The 13,561-nt window shown below is 33.7% G+C and overlaps 1 protein-coding gene across 1 annotated transcript; it reads left to right on the forward strand.

The window, feature by feature from the left end:
- The first annotated feature begins 5,733 nt into the window (after nucleotides 1-5,733).
- On the forward strand, nucleotides 5,734-12,355 carry LOC106663740 (myotubularin-related protein 9). The gene is made up of 11 exons (XM_014388815.2): nucleotides 5,734-6,133; nucleotides 8,100-8,283; nucleotides 8,340-8,488; nucleotides 8,543-8,668; nucleotides 8,727-8,876; nucleotides 8,961-9,072; nucleotides 9,129-9,250; nucleotides 9,312-9,418; nucleotides 10,344-10,573; nucleotides 11,293-11,462; nucleotides 11,529-12,355. The coding sequence occupies exons 1-11, from the start codon at nucleotides 5,987-5,989 to the stop codon at nucleotides 11,736-11,738; spliced, it is 1,707 nt and encodes a 568-aa protein (XP_014244301.1). The 5' UTR covers nucleotides 5,734-5,986; the 3' UTR covers nucleotides 11,739-12,355.
- The last annotated feature ends 1,206 nt before the right edge of the window (nucleotides 12,356-13,561 follow it).

Here is a 13,561-nt window from a genome sequence, read left to right on the forward strand (position 1 = left end):
AAAAATATTTTAGCATTAAGTATTATTTATAGAGATTTTTCTTTTCACTCAATAATTTATAATATTCATTCTCTCCTGAATGATGCAATATTTATAATATTTTAGTTAATTTAAAGGAAAGCAATACCTGAAAAATAGATAAACACACACAATATTCCTTTCTGTTCAAATAAAAGAATTAGACCTTTAAATCTATTTTTAGATTTAAAAAGACAAATAGAACTGGCCTAAATATCTCCTCTATAAAGATTAGAAATACAATTAATAGACAAAAAAGACTATAAAATTAATAAATTTATGTTAATTTTAAATAGTTGGCAAAAAAGTCTTTTATGCCCCATATTTTTTCGTTGAAATTAAATGATTTACCATCGATCCTTCAAGGAGGAGTTAGGGTCAGAAACACAAAAATTACCTGGTAAATGCAGATGGTGATGTGCTTATAGCCGACAACCCAGTTGCATTTCAGTTGAATGTAAACATACTGGAAATTGTGAAAACTGGCATCTAACTCTAAGTCTAATATGATGATCTTCAGAAAGGATGGTAAGCTGAAGTCAACTAAAAAATGGTTTTATAGAGGTTTTCTAACAAAGGTTGTTAAAACATTTAAATATATGGAAGTCACCTCAACAACAAAAGTTTCCAGGGCTACGCTGGGTCTGAAAAGAATCTGGTCAGGGTTTTTCTCACAAAGTGCCTTTTTTCAATCAAAATATCAAGTTTGTGATAATATGTTGCGATCCATAATTTATTATGCAGCTCAAATTTGGAGCTAAAATTGCAATGAAGTTTTGAAAAGGTTTCATAGGTATTTCTTAATTTTTTTTCTTCTTTACCTACAAACAGTCCTACTTATATGGTTAATGTTGCATCCTCTACTGAACCAATTTTCTTATACACATTACAGCTGCATTTCAAAATTTTGTTTGGGAGAGTTGTCACTTCCAGTTCATCAATTGGTAAATGTATTTAGGGAGGTGGCAAGGCATAGGGCTCTCTGGTTTGATCCTGGGGTATCTTGGCTCACAATTACACTTGTGAGTTTGATCTTTCCATAGACAATATGCCTCAGTGGAAGACTCAGCTTTCCTTTGTTTTACATAAGATAAGAATAGTTCATAAGGAGGAGTCTTTGAGGATGGCTATGCAGTCTTCTGTATAGAACCCTTTTGAAGTCAGATAAAGAATTCAGTGTTTTTGGCTGCACTGACTCTGAATTACATCTTTGTCTATTGAGGTGGTTGTTCAAGCTGAGAGGGAAATTACTATTTTTAATTATTTGCTCTGGTGAATGATATTCTAAGTGCAATTTGAATGCCAGGGAGGATCTTCATTATTTTCATTGTGAATACCCTATGTTTGTCGAATTTCAGCAGTTCTACCTGGGAAGTAGCTCTCTCGCTGGTCCAGCAATTGTCAAAGATCTGACAAGCCCTTGGCTCTGTAAACCTTTAATTGCTTTTGTAAGATAGGCCTGGAAATACAGGTACAACTTAATAAGGGAGTTTAATTATTAGTTTTAATAGCTCATTGTTAAATTAGTGTATTAGCTTTGAAAATATTATTTCCTATCTAATATTAACTTTGTATTACTGGGTGGAAAAGAAATATTATTTTTAATTTATATAATAATTTGCCTTATGTATTTTTATGTTAATTCAAATCATTTTTAATATTACCTCTGTAAAATAAATTATAATAAATCAAAAGAATTCCAAACTCTGGCAGACGGCTTTTTGCCATACTTAAAATTTATTGCTTAAATACTTGCGAAAGACCATCACCTCAGCAGAATGGCCACCTAATCTCCAGAAACTAGTCTGTGATATCAAATCATTTGCAGCACTAAAAGACTTTGCCTCAACTACGCTTAAATGAACAAGTCCCTATTTATTCTATCTAATTACTAAGTCCTAAATATTGCTGTTATTGTTAGAGTTTTATTGCCGTTATTTATTTATTGCATAATTAAACATAGGTTTGGGTTTAGGGTTCCGGGCTGTCTTCCTCTTCTTAGTAAGAAAATTTTAGATAATATAAATACATAGAAAATAAAATCAAGAAAAAGTAAATGTGCAAGGGGAAACCAGCAAGGGAAGACCTTTTGTTTTAGGTTTTAAAATGAAAATATGGGGTCCCTTCAAAAACCGACCAGCGGTCTCGCCTGAAGGAAAGATCGTTGGGAGGTAATTTTATCCCATTTATTTGAAATCCCTTAGATATACAAATTCGATTAAGCTAAAGCGTTTGTCCGCTGGTATGGGGTCTTCCTCATGTGGAAAGGGTAAATTTAAAAAAAACTTAAAATTTATTGTAAATATATGGTAAACTGTTACATATGTAATAATAAATGCATTCTTCTTCTAGTAGGGAAAAAAGTTAATAGTTTCAATGCAATTATATATCCAAATATAAATAGAATAGAAATATTTTATTCACATCCTTGGTTACTTACAAGAGAAACAATAAAGAAAGTTTAAGTATGCTTTCATTAAGTCAAAGGCTTGAGTTTGTTGGCAGGAGTCACAAAAACAGGAGAAAAACTTAAAATTAACTAAAACTTAAATTATGAAAAAATATTATATTATTTATTCTAAATGAAACCTTTCTTCCTGCTGATATACATTCAGTTATATGTTGAATTACACAAAGGAAGTCAAATAAAAAAAATATATAATCAAATAAGCTTCAAAAATCCTTTCCTCCAATATGATCTGCATGATCAGTAAGGATTACATTACAAGTTTATCACTCTGCAAACCGCAGAAGGAAATTTCACAAAATACAAACTGTACATACACTGAACTGCATAAGTGATATAATTTTACATTTTGTTTTTTTCATTTACTCTAAATGAAATACATATTTATATTATTATATAAATCTGGGAAAATGTAATTTAAAATGTACATAAACATAAAGTTTTAATAAAAATTAATTGTGTTAAATGTGTTTGTCATACAAAATTGTATTGGACCATGATGATTAGAGGTGATGGAACTATATTACAAAATAATTCCAACTCAATCATTATTTTATTTATAGCGTGACATAAATAAATATAATCACATATAATAAGATGACCATTTGTTGATTAATGATCAACAGTTTGAAACCAAACTTTATATGCAAAATAAGTCTTTGTTTTGAAGGCTCTAATACTGCGTTTGTCGGGCCACAACCGGTGTTACCTAACTCTGTGAGCACAGCGAAAGAGAGTATCAATAACTGGGGCATGAAACAATTCCTTAGGGAGTGGAATTTATCCCCCGGACACAGGCAATCGAAAGAGTTTGTTAAGGCGATCAAACCAGCTGAATCGAAATGGCTATTCTCTATCTCAAGGAAGGGAATTAGGAAGCTGATAGGTATTCTGACGGGCCACTGCCCACTGAGAAGACACCTCTTCGTAATGGGTATCCTACCAGATCCCTTTTGCCGCTTCTGCGAAATAAAAGAAGAAACTGCGAAGCACTACCTCGCAGAATGTGATAGGTATGCTAGGTTTAGATTTGAAATCTTTGAAGGAGAGGACATCACCAAATCACTCCCCGAGATAAAATGGTCCAAAATCTTGGGGTTTGTGAACAAGTCCAAGAGGTTTATGCAGGACACATGAGCCGACCAAGTCCCGGACCTTTTAGGGATGGGGTACGAGTCTACCCAGGCATTTAACCCCTCGGGTCTTGGTCGCCCACCCTGCATAATATATATATATATCTTTGTTTTGGTTTTTGTGAATTTTAGAAATGTAAATATTTATAATGTATATACAAAACTGAGCAAATGTATTTTCAAATGTCAATAAATATTTCTTATGTAGAAATGTGTAGAGATTAGTGACCGTTAATCGATAGTTATTCAGATATCGTGAGATGCGGTGATGTGCATATGGGGCACTCTCAACACGACACACAAGGATGGCACAATTACACAGAAGACAAACACTTTGAGCCCTGAAGATGATCTCAATAAAAGATCAAACGGCACAATAAAGAAAATGTTTTTCTGAAACCTACATCACACCCGACCGCATCTCACGATATCTGAATAACTATTTCTTATGTATGTGACTAATTTTTTTATCTTTCTTTTTCTGCCTAACATTTTTGTTTTGGTCTGCCAGATGTGTCTTCTTGCTAAACTACTAATTTTCTCTGCTGAATCTTTAAAAGTATGGAGTTAATAGATAATGTTAATAGATAACATATATAATAGAATAAATATAGATAATATTTAACCTATTCACTTTGCCCAATATGCTTAATTAATTAAATTTAAAATTGCAAGTTCTCAAACTTTTTATTAGAAATCTTTTAATCTGAAATTAAAAGGAGCACTTAGATTTGAACTCAGGATCGTGTTAATACCTTAACTGTGACAGCCACTAGCCCACAGATGTACAAAAGTAGCGGTAAAAACCTATTGTCTTCCAATTTGTTCATTAAAAAGCATTCAAATGTTTATAATGTAAAATATTTTTGATCTAGGAACACTGTATTATTCCTCTCTGCCAAGGAAAATATTGAATGTTAAAACACTATTTGATGATTTGACAATAAGGGCATTTGGGTTTGTAGATCTATAGATCTGCAGATCTAACAGCTCTAGATAATTCAAATTTTATAGTTCTACAACCCCACATGAAAAAAAGGGCGAAATTTTTGTCAACAACATCATGGAGCTGGTAATACAATTAGCAGCATTAGCAAGGTCTTAAGACCAAATCTATCAATATTACCTTATCATATTTTTGGCAAAGTTGGTTGAAGTTGGTGATCAAATTCATAAAGTACAAGCACAGTGAAAGAACTAAAGTTTAAAGACACAATCAGATTTTGCTTGGAGCTCTGTGGAGCTTTTTTTCGTACTACAGCATTATATAGTAATCCATTATATTTAGAGGTCTGATTGACCAAATTACTTCTTTCAATTAATTAATGTTTTTATGTAAGGTCTTGGTTGAAATGAAAAAGTTAGTGTCACGAGCAGGATTTGAACCCAAAAAAAGGCAAAAAGGAGGGAAAATTTGAAAGGTTGTAGATTGAGATGGGAGTTGGTGTCGGAGAGGATTGAAGTCACGATAGCTCAAGTGGTTAGAGCATCGGCGTTTCAGCCGAAGGTCGTGGATTCAAATCCCACTCACTGTTGTTTTCCAAATTGTTTTAAGTTCATATGATTGGATGTTGTTTTTTTAATCTATAGAGGTAAAATTAAAATTTATTTTGGAAAATAATGTATAGGGATAATTTTGAATACAAATATTGTTTAATATTGATGTTTTAATTCCTTTTGATGTGATGTAATTTTATGAATAATCGGAGTTTTATGTTTTTGTGATTTTTTTTTGCCTTCTTATTATAAGAAATATAATATTTTTAAAAATAAGTTTTTGGCGCTTCTGAATATTTTGCTGTGCCCAATTCATAACATTCTATATAATAAATGTAAAATTGTAAAATACATCCGTATAGAAAAAATATAAATTTATTTATTGTGGGTTTTTATTTATAAACATTTTTCTCACAATATAAATTATATTAGATTAAACGAAGAACGTTCTTGTATATTTATTTTCATTCCTATAAACATCAATACATTAGTGTTGAAATTATAATATTTTTGTATTATTATAGAAATATAAAGTAAATAATTTGTAAGATATTAATATTATAATTTAATATTGAGCCTAAGCAATGCTTTTTGGAAGATCTGCTTTCAATCTAAATCTAATCAGCAGGAGGTTGCTGCTGATAACGGTTTATAGCGTTCTTTGCAGATCGGTTTCATTTTTTAAGTTATATAATCCAAATAGAATTTAATACAGAAAAAGCACTTAATATTTCCATCACAGAAATATTCCTGTTGGATATTCCAGTCCTAAATAGGACGGAAATCTTCATAATTTTCATCAATATGCCCTGGCCGACAGATTTCACATTCAGATAATGTGCAAATTCTGAATTTAACTAGATAAAAAGCCATGGAGTTCGCAGATATGATCAGAATCCCCAAGCTGGACGGTGTGGTGATGGTGGCCCCTTGCTTGAAGCCAATCGAAGGCACCCTCTGCATCACCGGTCATCACATGATCTTCTCAGCTAGGACGGAAGGAGTGGACGAGCTATGGGTAATTTACTGCTGAAGTACCACAAAGTTTTAACAGGTCTTTTGTCAGATTTTGAACAGCATTCCAAGTGGTTAAGCCTGTGGCGTTTATGAAACATTAAAGATTTTTTTGTGACTGATAATTGTAACCATTTTGTCAGTAGGTCTGATTCTAAGCAACTTGAATTTTAAAACTACATTTATTGTCATCTAGCCGTATTTTATCAAATATGGTAACAAAACGTATAAGTCAAAAAATGAACAAGATTTAATCTTAATAATAATTAGTTGAAATAGTGAGGAATAATCAGGAATGAATTATTTTAGAAAAACACTTCATCATTTTTTTGCCAATGTTTTGACCTTTATTCGGGTCATCTTCAAGGCATAAAGTGTGTCGCTATTCTTGTGGTGGCATGACAACTGATGGAATTTAAAATACCAAGTTACCCCATTGTTTTTAATTGTATGTAGTTAGGGTGCACAGTAGATGAATGTATTTATTAGAGTGAATGGAGATGTTTAAACTAGATTGTCATTTAGTAGTATGTGATGTAAGATGTAGGGCCATGGTCAGAATACGCCATGACGGTCCACCATATGTTACCCATTAGGATAGAGGAATATGTTGGTGTGAGTAAGGATAGGCTACTGACAGAGTGTTAAGTACCTCGGTAACTTTCCAAATATGTCGATGTAGATGTAATAGTTGGGGTGTAAAGTACTGCGCCCTTTGAGAGCTATTGTATCCTCCGATCTCTTCCTAGAGCACACCGTTGAGTCCTATTTCATCAAGCAACTTGATTAGTAGGCCCAGTTTCAATGGTTGAATCTCTTCTATGGTCACATTGTACATTCCAAAGCACTTCCTCCTGCGGGCAGTTGTAGCACTGCAGTTTGTTAGTAGGTGTGCCTCTTTGCAGAATCTACATATGCCATCTTGGATTATTCCAGTCTTCTTTAAGTGTCCATTTAGCGTGCAGTGTACTGATAAGAATCCTATTAGGATTCGCAGTTTATTCCTGCTTCCTATGACACATTCTGTAATTTCTTTTCTTCCGAAATTTGTTAGGAGATTCTTGGATTGCCTGTGTCCAATGAGTGAATTCCATTGTTCCTTCAGTTTCTTTCTTTTTGTCCTTCTGTCTGAGATACTCATTGATAGTGTGGGTTCCTATGCCACAGAAGGGTTCGGGTCCTACTACCGGTGTAGCAGTTCCATTCCTTGCAAGGGTGTCCGCTTTCTCGTTGCCTTCTACTCTCATGTGTCCTGGGATCCAGCAAAGGCTGACTTTTTTCTGCATACCTAACATGTTTAATTTGGTTTTGCAGTTCAACACCATCTTTGAACTAGTGGTATTTGAGCTTAGTGCTTTGATGGATGCTTGGCTATCTGACATGATAGCTATGTTCTTGTTTTTGTACCCTTTAGTCAAGTTGAGTTGTGTACAAGTTCTCTCGATTGCGTGAATATCAGTTTGGAAGATAATGGTGTATTTTCCCATGGGTTCTGAGTATTTGGTTCCAGGACCGAATACTCCTGCCCCTGTACCTTCTTGTGTTCTAGATCCATCTGTGTACCAAAAGATGGTGCTATTCCTTTACTTTTTGTCCTTCCTGCCAAATATGTTTGAAAGGTAAGCTCTGTGTAAAGGGGCGGGTCACAAATAGCATGTGTCTGAGGAGAGTAAAGATTATAGATAGATTGATAGTCATCATGATGACATGATTATTTGACAAGAAGAAGAATAAATATTTGAAAAGAAAGGGATGATAGTGTGAGTAGGGAACAAATGGAAACACTGCCATATAAAATGTGAAAAGCTAATATGTGAGGTGTCTGTAATGGCCATAGGCTGACCAGTGGAAATTTTTTTTAATGCTTTAGCACATTATTTTACCTATTTATTATTTAAAAAAAACTGATGATATATAAAATGACATAATGAATTCAGTCTTTTAATTGTTCAAATGGTTTTTGTTTTCAGTTACTCCATGAAAATGTCGATGCATTGGAAAGCAGGCCAGCAGGACAGCAGAAAGAAAGAAAAATCCCAGGTGGAACTATTGTAATTAAGTGTAAAGACTTGAGGATAATCTACTTAAATATAAGCTCGTCCGATCAACATTATTACGACGTCTTATCCTCTTTGGAAATTCTCAGTGGTCTAGGTTTGCTTTCATATTAATCACTTTTATTACTATAGTTCATTCAATGCGAATTTCAGAAAATCCAACCCTCAAGTATCCGTTTTTCTTCCGTCCCATGTACAAAATCTTAGAGGATGGCTGGACAGCGTTCATTCCTGAAGTCGAATTCACAAAAATCCTCAAACATGATGAGTGGAGGATTACTACTGTCAATTCTGACTATTCGGTACGTTTTAACTGAAAATCTCTTTTCAATTACCATACTTTTTTCAATTTTTAGGTATGCCCTAGTTATCCCAAAACAGTTGCGGTACCTAAATGTATCGATGATGAAACAATCTTGGCAGCTGCGCGTTTTAGAGAAGGCGGAAGGTTTCCTGTACTCAGCTACCGGCATGAAGGAGGAGTAAGAATGTAAGGCAATTAAATAATTAATTATTTTATATTTTTAATATTGTTCTTAGGGTGTGCTAATACGCAGCAGCCAACCTCTCTTAGGGCCCACGAACAAGAGGTCGAGGGAAGATGAAAAGTTAATCAATTCTGTGATCCCTTCCGGAAAACGGGGCTTCATTGTCGACACGAGAACTCTCACACGTGCTCAAACAGCAAAGGTTCACTTCTTCCACTCTTACTATATGAAAATTATGACTTCTTTTATTCATCCTTCAGTATGAAATTTCAATCGTTTGTTTCAGTCAAGAGGAGGAGGGTTTGAGATGGAAATGCATTACCTCCAGTGGAAAAGGATCCACACTCCTATAGACAAATATCAGAATGTCCTTGAAAAACTTACAAAACTAGTTGAAGGTAAATATTCTTCACCATTGTAGTTATTTAACAATAAAGAGCGTGATTTTCTGCAGCCTGTAATGATGTTTCGATAAGCAGTGACAAATGGCTGTCAAAACTCGATTCGTCCGGCTGGCTAACTCACGTACGTGACACACTCAACTGTGCTTGCCAGGTCGCACAAATTTTAGATCAGGTATCGCTTTGTCAATGTTTATCTTTAACATTTAGCATGAATTGAATTAATTTTGTTTTAGGAAGGAGCATCAGTGCTGGTTCATGGAGCAGAGGGTATGGATGCTACACTCATCGTGACTTCATTAACACAAGTTATTTTAAATCCAGACTGTCGGACGGTCAGAGGGTATGGACATTTTATTTTAAATAGAAAAAAAGTCTCAATTATTAATTTTGTTATTACCGTTGTTGTACTTCATGAATAAGTGCCTAAACTTCATCTTGAGATTTTGTAAAAATTAGAAGTTCTTTGAATTGAAACCAACGTTTTTTTCTATGTGTGGTGGTTAGTGACCGTTAATCGACATTTATTTAGAAATCGTGAGATGATCACACCAGACCGCATCTCACGGTTTTTTTCTATGTGCATGCAGGCTGTGGAAGAAGTTAGTTGTATGATTCACAATTTACAATTTTACAATTTTATTTCTTACTGACATGCTCAGGCTGACACTTATTTTGTGATATTGAAATGCAGACTTTTAGAAAAATTAAGCAATTTGTTGAAGTCATGAGGAGAAGTCAAGAATGAGGTAGTTTAGAAAAGCACCTTTTTTCATTTTTTTTTTTGCTGACGTTTTGACCTTTATTTGGGTCATCTTCAGGGCTTGGGTAAATTACAAAACATATGTTGATTGGAAAAAATACAATTAAAAGTGTAAATATAAATTTTGAACAAGTATTTCAGACTTTATTTTTGTTTACTTCGTTTTTTATTTTTATTTTTTATATATTTTTTTATATTTTTTATTAAGTTTTACACTTTTATGAAACGGTTAAAGGTTGCTACATGAATTTTGTACTTTAGAAGTTAATGTTAATTTTACGTGGTATGTACTTTACAAGGTAGACAACTTCCTATGTCACATTTACACCCAACACACGAAAAAATATTTACACTGTTCCATTTCCTTTATAAAGTATTGTCTCCTTCTTACATTCATTATACCATTAAACATCCCAAACCAAAGAAACTTCCTGGCTGTGACTTAGTTAACAGCATAAATTGAAAAAAGAGTTGATTTATTAACTTTGTAATATTTCCATTGCAGTTTTGAAGCAGTAATTGAACGAGAATGGCTTCAAGGTGGCTACCCATTTGCTAAAAGGCATGCACACTCTTGTTACTCTCCAATGGCGATAAGGACGAAACAAGAAGCACCTACGTTCCTCTTATTTCTTGACTGCGTTTACCAAATCCACCATCAGTTTCCCTGCAGCTTTGAGTTTTCTACTGAATTTTTAGTACTGCTCTTTGAACACTCGTATGCTTCACAGTTTGGTAAAAATAGGAATATTTTGGATTGCGAAGTAAAAAACATGTTATATATAATGCTTGTTTAACCATACGTTTTGGGTATCCACCACTTTACAACTTTTTTCAATAATTTATTACAGTGGTACCTTGAGATATGAGTTTAATTTGTTCTAAGACCGAGCTCGTAAATCAAAATGCTTGTATTTCAAATTACCTTTCCACATTGAGATGAATCAATATGAGATTTATTTGTATTAGTTTTTTAATTTCAATTTTTTTGACATTGGCAAAGCCGATTGCTTATACATAGTACAAATTGAAATCTCGACTTTGGTGTTAACTTAATTATATGAATTAATAACAAATTATGCTACATCCAAAAATAAATAATTGTAGGCACATAAAAAACGAAAAAAAAAACAAAACACAATGCTTCTGCAGTGCGGTAAAATGTGAACTGAAGAACCATGTGTGTGGAAAATTAAATGATGTGGTGTTTATGACATCATGCTGCAGGTTTGTCTCTCAAATTCTGGCTCCAGACAAAATTTCTATTATGGATTTATCTCGTAGCTCGAGGTACCACTGTATATAAACTTCCAATGACAGTAGCAGGATTTAAACTCAGATCTAGTAGCATAGCTAACAAAAGAATGAAACATCATACCCTTAATGTCTTAGCCGCATCTTCTACCCCCATTTTTGGTTTATATTATATATTTATTTTTTTTAATTGTTTTCAGGGACATTTCTGGGAAATAATGAATTGGAAAGGGAACAGCTTAAGGTCTCACAGACTACTACAAGCCTGTGGTCTCATATCAACCAGCTAGATATCTTACCTTCCGTTCTGAACCCGCTTTATGAACCAAACAACACAGTTATCTGGCCATCAGTTGCCCCAATGAGCCTGGTACTTAACTTGAGAGAAAAGCAGCAATCAATTATTATTATTATTATTTTTTTTTTTTTTTTTTAGGAACTCTGGGCTGGTGTATTTCTAAGATGGGTCATGGACAGGAGTGCAGAAAAAGAGTTTTGGACTGCTATATCGGCTTTAAAAGAGAAGGAAAAGGATCTCCGCCACCAGGCAGTTAAATTGAGGCGGAAGTTGGCCGACCTTGAAAGAGAGTTGCTAAATAAAGATGATTTGTTAGAACAAGGCAACACTCTTGACATTAAACATTGACAAATTTTATAAGACATTTATCATTTTAATATGATTTATTAAAAATGTACAATGTTATTTGTTTAGTCATTAATGATTTGTCTTAAGCCCAGCATCATTGTTCAAACCGTTCATTGTGCGGTATAGAATTTGTTGTACTTTCGCTGAAAGTTCATGTCAAGGAGGTTAAAGAGTAATTTAGAAAAGCAATGGGTCCACCAGAAATCTTTATAGAACGTTTGAAACATCTGAGAAATTATTTATTTATGATTAAGAGAATATTATATGATAATGTTATAGTTTTTAACATAAAAAAGGCAACCAGAAATGGCTTTAAACACATATATTTCTATTGCATCGTGTATTAAATACATTTTTTAAAATTGTTTCTTGTTATAAATAAAACTCATTCAATCGCCACATTGAAATTTAAAATATTCATCTCAGATTGTGCAAAATAATTAAAAAGAACACATGCAACTGAACACAAAATTGGTTATTTATCAATGTATTTATTTTGTAATTATGTGCTTGGGCTCAGGATGGATTTCCAAAAATGTATAGAGGGTAATCAGTATTTTTTTTCTGGTCCAAGTTATTGTTTGTTCCATTTCAAGTAATAAATGTCATATAACTTATAACATATAACTATAATTTTTTTAAGAATATAACTGTACTTGTTATAGATCACCCTCATACTAGTCATCCTAAGAATATAATTTAGCAAAATGTACATTTATATTTGGAGTTGCTGTGTAAATATTTGTTGAAAGTATTCTTTCCTCCTTTATTTATATAAACATATAAAAGTATTTTACTAATTGTTTTTCCAAAATGCGTGACCCAAGTTTCATGTAAATCCTGTGATAAATGTGAATTTATGTGTAATTTTAAGCCCTATCAGATGAGTTTTATAACTAAACCTTGTACAAGAAGTAATTGTTAGATAAGTATTGAAGGGCTTTATAATAACCAACCTTTTTTTCCTGACAGCTATCAACCCTAACAGTTATTTAAGCTCTGTTACAGTTTTGAGTATAACTGTAGCACCATGCCACCAAATGCAGGCATGAGGCCCACAAGGGGGGACTGGGGACTTCCCTAGTCGTCTCGTTTACTTTTAATATATTTTGAGACGTTACAGAGCTCTTTGTCTGGGATGTGAATAAAAACCATTTACTGTGTCGCATATGGAAAAGTCCACATGCCTTGGAAGGGAACCAGGGCATTTTGCCCTGGGATCCCCCATGACCCCCTGCCAGGCGAGTGCCGCCGAACCCCCAGTGAAAGCCCCAGCCAGCGACGATTCCCATCCCCTCGGGTTAATGCAAATTAATTGATGAAGTTAAAATGTTTTTGTTTTGTTAGGAATTTAAATGAAAAAGACAGTGAAGAGAGAGAGTTTTGTGTTTTTCAAGAACTGTATGATTTTCGAAGTGGAGTCAGTGTTGTCTTCAAGGACAATTTTAATGTCTGTAGATATACCAAGTTTGGTACTTTGTACTGAAAATAAGCTGCATTTGCAAATAATGTGCTTGATTGTTAATCTTACTTTGCATTTTTGGCACTCACAGGGAGGCCTATTACACATTAAACGTCCATGGGTCAGTCTCGTATGGCCAATGCGAAGTCTAGTGAGGGCTGTGTTTTCTTTTCGGCTTTCTCATATGGAGCTTTTCCAAGATTTCACATCATTTTTTATCTCTTATAATTTATTGCTTATGCCTGACCAGTAATTTTTCCAGAGAGACCAAATTCGTATTTTGATATGGTTTTTGTAATCTTGCAGCATAGTTTTGTTAAATGGAGTACCATCTTTTATAGCATTTTTGGCCAATTGATCG

This window comes from Cimex lectularius, unplaced genomic scaffold (assembly GCF_000648675.2).
Source record: "Cimex lectularius strain Harlan isolate CLEC.00 unplaced genomic scaffold, Clec_2.1 scaffold135, whole genome shotgun sequence".
Taxonomy (NCBI): Eukaryota; Metazoa; Arthropoda; class Insecta; order Hemiptera; family Cimicidae; genus Cimex; species Cimex lectularius.

Coding starts and splice junctions, on each gene's coding strand:
- LOC106663740 (XM_014388815.2), top strand. CDS start 5,987: ATGGAGTTCGCAGATATGATCAGAATCCCCAAGCTGGACGGTGTGGTG. Junction 8,877..8,960: donor CACGTGCTCAAACAGCAAAG/GTTCACTTCTTC, acceptor CGTTTGTTTCAG/TCAAGAGGAGGAGGGTTTGA. Junction 11,463..11,528: donor CAGTTGCCCCAATGAGCCTG/GTACTTAACTTG, acceptor TTTTTTTTTTAG/GAACTCTGGGCTGGTGTATT.